This window comes from Galeopterus variegatus, unplaced genomic scaffold (assembly GCF_000696425.1).
Source record: "Galeopterus variegatus unplaced genomic scaffold, G_variegatus-3.0.2 Scaffold4542, whole genome shotgun sequence".
NCBI classification, from domain to species: domain Eukaryota; kingdom Metazoa; phylum Chordata; class Mammalia; order Dermoptera; family Cynocephalidae; genus Galeopterus; species Galeopterus variegatus.
Window position 1 is genome coordinate 102,320 of NW_007730653.1, and position 5,482 is coordinate 107,801.

The following is a 5,482-nucleotide window of genomic DNA, read 5'->3' on the forward strand; positions in this document are numbered from 1 at the left end:
GGGCAAGTTCAAGATGGCAGCCCTGGGGATCCCCAAAACTCTTCCTCCCCCCACTTCCCTTGCCTCTCTCTCGGTTCCACGTTAAATATCAGAATAAAACGAAATAGACGCAAACTGAGAGGACTTTAAAAGTTCCGGCGAGTGTGGGACCGCATTGACATCTGGGAGGAGATCGCCGTCCCTGTCCTGCGCGCTCAGCCACCGAAGAGAAAACAGTGTCGGCCGGAGTGCGCGGGCCGGTGCAAGGGACACGGCGTTCCCCTCCAGCGTGCAGTCTGTCCGCGGCTGGGAAGGGTGGAGGAGAGTCCTGGCTCTCAGGCCTGGATGACCCCAGACTGAGCCTGGGGTCCTGCAGGGCGGAGCGGGCAGGCTCACTCGCAGGCCGACGCCACGGACGTGACGCTAGTGATCTTGGTCGAGTCGTCAGACCACGGCTGCAGGTTCTGCAGGGCGAAGAGCGACGAGTTGTGCACGCACAGTGGGTCTGCAGGCAGCGGCTGAGCCAGGCTCTTCTGGAAGGCTTCCTGCTGCAGCTGCAGGAGGATGCGGTTCGCCTGCTGCCTCTCAGCCTCACGCTCCTCCGCGGTCTGCCGTCTGCATAGGGAACAAGCCGTTACCTGCCAGGGCACTGACCCGGCTCCTGCGCCTGCCCCAGCTCCCGGTAGGCTCCCAGAAGATAACCTGAGTGAGTCAGGACCCTCAAGAGAAGGGAATGCATTAAAGGGGCCCAAACGGGAGCTGGGGGCTCCAAAGAGGAGCACTGCGCTCTCAGGTTATCTGAGCACTGACTGGTTATCTGACTGGGAACCCCAAAAGTGGATGGAACTGAGATATCCCAGAGGAGCATTGGGAAAGTCCGCCAGGCTCAAATAGCTGGGACTCCCCATCTACACACAGCGCCCACCCTCCCACTGGCCTTGCACAGTGCAGCCAGGAGCAGGATAGCATCTGGCCTCTCCCCAGCCCCGAGGGAGACCAAGCTTCGGCCCAAGTCCTGGGGGCCCGCCTCGCCCTTCCCACTAAAATGCAGGACAGAGAGGCAAGGGCCAGCAGACACGGCCAGTCCTGCCGATCTGCCCTGCCGGACCTCTCTTCTCTCTGAGAACGTCTCCCACGCCTCAGGCCTCCTGTGCTGAGCCCTGTGCCCTGCCGGGGGCTCCAGGACAGACCGGCTTCCTCCCAGACGGCCCAGGGACGCGATGACTCACTTATTCCATTTAATGCCGCCCCTCCACCCTGTCAACTGAGATCAAACGTCTGTCTCTAAGGTGGACAGACCTAATGGGAGTCCCCGGGGCCTCCAGAAGCAATTTGTAGGCGATCGATGAAGCCGCGCAAAGCCTACGAGGGCCTCTTCCAGCGGCTGCCGCCGGCCTTCTCTGCGCGGCCCCTTCTTGACTTTTCACTCTGTGTCTTTCTGTCTCTTATCTGTCCCTTCTTCCCTGCATTTCAAGCTGCCCCAGTGTTTCTCTTCCTTTATGCTTTGTGTCTTCTCTCTCTCTCTCTCTCTCCTTACTCCTATCCACCTCCTTCTCTCTAAATTAAGGGAATTGGTTTGAAACGAAAATGGCCGTTTTAGTCATCCACTGCTTTATTATAAATAAGGCTTCTTCAGGCTGTCTGCCATTCTTTTTTTCTTGGGATGGGGTGTCTCTCTTTGACCTCCTCCCCTTTGTGTTTCACTTTCTCTTTGCCTGCAGCCGTCTTTCTCTGTGCCTCCCCCAGGCCCGCCGCCTTCCCCCCTGCCCTAGGCCGCCGTCCTCAGCAGGCCTCGGGAGCACCAGCCCTCCCCTTCCCCCCTCCAGCTAGCCCCTCTCCCTCTTTAGCTTTCCAGAGGTCTGAGGCCCCGTCCCCCACCCCTTCCCTAGCGACAGGAATGCTGGTAGACTCTCGGGGCCATGGCTTCCTTTGTGGCCCCGAAGGCGGAATCCCGGGCAGATTCCTCGCCTTCATTCAGAAAAAGAGGAAACTCCAATTCCTTCCTCCCGCCCCGAGGCCCGCCCGGCCCGGCGCCGCCGACTTTGCCCAGACTCTTGCGCTCACCCCTGGGGCCTGAACTAAGGAGACACTCCCGGCGTGTGTGGAACCGAGTATGCGGGCCAGATGTGCGGAGGGTTCAGGGGTGCAAGAGGGTGCAGCCGGAGACAGCGTCAGAGGGTGCGGAGAAAAAAGCGACTTAGGAGTGTGTGGGGAGCATCATGTCCCTGAGGGTAAGGGAGAGAGTCGGGTGAAAACGAGAGAGGGCGAGGTACGTGCGTGTGAAAAAAATAAGTGTGTAGTAACTGTAGTTGCGACTATGTGACGGGAGAAGGGGCAATGTCTCTCTTTCTCACACACACCCATCTGCTCCTAATTGATCCCCCTTTCAGTGGGACCCGCGAAACCCCACCGCAGCCGGCGCGGATTGATTTTCCCCTTCCAGGGTGGGGGACCTGCTGCGCCCCAGCCGGGCGTCTGGGGAGGCGGCGGCGAGCGGGAGCCAGCCACGGTCTGGGGCCCCAGACGCTCTGCCGGGAGCCCGGCGGGGCCGAGACAAGGCGCAGGCCTTTCTGCCTCCAGTCTCCGCGACAGAGGAGGCCCTTCGGTCATTGCGGGTTTGCGCAAACAAAAAGCCTCCCAGGACTCACTGAGCCCAGAAGGTCACACTGCACAGAGCGCTCTAACCCTCCTGCTTGTCCAAGCGGCGGCGGCGGCGGCCAGCCGCGTCTACACGGGCACAGACTGTGCCGGACAGAAAGCCCCGAAGCCTCTGGTAAAACCGAGCCGAGGCTCTCCAGCCCCATGCCGGCTATCGGCCTCGGTTGCTGTCAGCTCCCCGCGTGCCTAGCAGGAGCCCGCTCCTCCGAACCGATCGGAAACCCGCGAGCGGAGGAGCATGTGCGCCACAAGAGAGGACGCGAGCGGGCCGAGAGCTGCCCGACTGCGCCCCGCGTACTCACCTCCACTTCGTCCGTCGGTTCTGGAACCAGGTTTTGACCTGCGCGTCGGTCATTTTGAGCGCCTTGGCCAGGGCGGCGCGCTCGGCCGAGGCCAGGTACTTCTGGCGGTGGAAGCGCTTCTCCAGCTCGCAGATCTGCAGGCGCGTGAAGGACGTGCGCGGCTTCTTCTTCTTGGGGGGCGTCCGGTTCTGATAGGGGTGACCTATACGGCGTGTTACAGTGAAGGGTGAGAGGGCCACTGGAGCGGGAGACAGACAGACGGCAGAGGCAAGCGGCAGAGCGTCAGGAGGCGTCCCAGGCACGACACCCCGCGAGTCAGCGAGCGCAGCGGCGGGACCCCTACGAGCAGGGCTGTGGTCCTCCCGTCAACCCGCAGCAGGAAACGGCCCCGTCCCGCCCTCCAGGCCAACGCCGCTGCTGCCACCACGGAGGCCTCCCTAGCCCCAGGCTCCCGCGAGCCCAATCGCCACCCCGCTCCCCCCCACCACCCTTGGGGCAATCTAAGGCGAGCTGTAAGTCGTGTACTGCCCCCCGCCCCCCTCAGCTCCAGGGCTCCAGGTTCAGAAAGCCTTCCAACAGTAAGAAGCCAAGCTGTTCAAGGCCCGACTCTGAGTCCCTCCCGACCTGAGCTCCATCACACAGCCACACATACAGGCACAAACTTCCAAATTTTACACCCAAACAGGCCGACACGCATCTAGACAAGCACAGGCACAAGCACACAGGACACAGGACAACACAAAGCAACAGCCATACACTCCCTCAGGACCTTGCTCATGCCTGAAACAGGATTAGGACCTGGGGTGGCTCCCTGAGGCAGGCCTTCTGTGGAGCACTTTTCTCCAGGGACCCAGGGCCAATAAGCTCCCGCCAGCAGGGCCCTTCAAGACTGACCCGGCCTGGGTGGTGGAGTAGGATGGGGACCAGGCTCTGCCTCCCCAGGCCTGAGAGGACTCTGGTTGGGGCACAGGAGCCCTTTGACTGAGGGTCTTTCCTGGAGACCTGGAGCCAGCAGCTGTTCTGCCTGTCACTGCCGGCCCCCACTTCTGCCATGGCCCCAGAGTCTGGTGAGAGGTTCCAGGAGCAGTCTCCCTGCCTGTGCTGCCTGGAACAGGAGCAGGGGGCCTGGGACACCTTGGGCTATCCTTGCCCAGTGGCTAGCTCTAAGCTGCTTCTCCCACGGTGATTATGCACAAATACCCTCCTTCCACTGTTGGGCCCTGGAGTCCAGGGTGCCCAAGAGTCCCAGTGGCGACCAGTAGTGGCCTGTGCCGCCTGCCTCCCCTCTCTAAGGCCCAGCCAGCGGCGAACCCGGGTTCAATTTGTGGCTGCTTCCCAGTGGGACTTGGGGGTCTGTCACGGCGGGAGGATCGTGGTCTCTGATCCAGAGAACGCTAAAGAGAGCGGGAAGTGAAGACTGCAGGAAAGGGCCAGCAGGAGAGCTGAGTGCCGAGAGGAAACGGGAGCGGAGAAGCAGGGGCAGCGGAGGCAGGCGCAGAGCAGGCAGCGGAGAGGGCGGCAGCCAGCCACCACCTAGTGCGGAATCGTCCCGGGAGTCGTCCTCCCGCCACCGATTGATCGCCAGCCGGGCAGTGCATTATTCACGCCGGACACAACAGCGCTGGGTCCATGGGAGGACTCCAAGCCGGGACAGAACGAAAATGAGGAGCGAACTGTCCCGGGTGGCTCAGCCCTGCGCTGCCACCGATCCGGACGAAGCCGTCGGTCCGGGAAGAGGAAAGAAGGGCCCTTCAGCTCTGGGGCTTTATCCAGGCTTGGGGCCTCTGCCACGACGGGCCCCGGAGCTTGGAGCAAGAAGTGCGTGCGTGTGTGCAGGGGACGAGAGGTGGGGGAACCTGTTCTTTTCTTGTGTCTGATTCTGGGGCTCGCCGCCTTGGTCTGAGAAAGGCAGCTGGGTCGGAAGAAACAGTTTGTTCACATCTCACCACTTTACCTGAGATTCCTCAGCCCCAAATGCCGGGGGAAGGTAGTTCTGAATCTACAGCCCCCTTCCCTCTGCCTCATCGGGCCCAGGGATCCCAAGAGGGAACCAGGGAGAGCTTCTCCCAGCAGGGGTCCTGCGAGAGAGACAGAAGGGCCCAGGCTGGGAGAATTCTTCAAGCGTGGCGATTCTGCGATCACAGAATCTGGCGGGCTGCTGAACTTGGGGGAAGCGCCTAGAGAAGCTGGACGACCTGGCGCGCAGAGGGGGCCGGGGGAGCCCCTGGGCGAGGGAGGGGTAGCGCAGAGCCCGGGCCGCGGCCAGGAGGGGCGCGCGCGGGCCGGACTCACCTGTGAACCTGTCCTTTGTGTATCTGCGGTTACTCTCCATCCAGGGGAAGGTGAGGCCGGTGAGGTTGTTGACGCCCGGCACGGCAGGCACAGAGGGCACGGTGGGCAAGCCGGCGGCCAGAGGCTGGGAGTGGGCCACGGCTCCAGCCAGTGGCCTGTGCGCCGGGACCCGGATCACTCCCGCAGCGCTCAGCGCAGCCCCGCCGCCGCCGCCACCTCCTCCTCCGCCGCCGCCGCCCGGACCGGGACCG

General features: G+C 62.7%; 1 protein-coding gene across 1 annotated transcript in view; it reads right to left on the reverse strand.

Annotated features, from left to right (window-relative positions):
- Positions 1 to 371: 371 nt before the first annotated feature.
- Positions 372 to 5,482, reverse strand: part of TLX1 (T-cell leukemia homeobox 1) — a 6,340-nt gene continuing 1,229 nt past the window's right edge. The window contains exons 2-4 of the mRNA XM_008587791.1: positions 5,232 to 5,480; positions 2,940 to 3,141; positions 372 to 594 (exon numbers count right to left, since the gene is read on the reverse strand). Coding sequence (XP_008586013.1) covers positions 372 to 594; positions 2,940 to 3,141; positions 5,232 to 5,480 — 674 coding nt within the window. The remainder of the gene's footprint in view (positions 595 to 2,939; positions 3,142 to 5,231; positions 5,481 to 5,482) is intronic.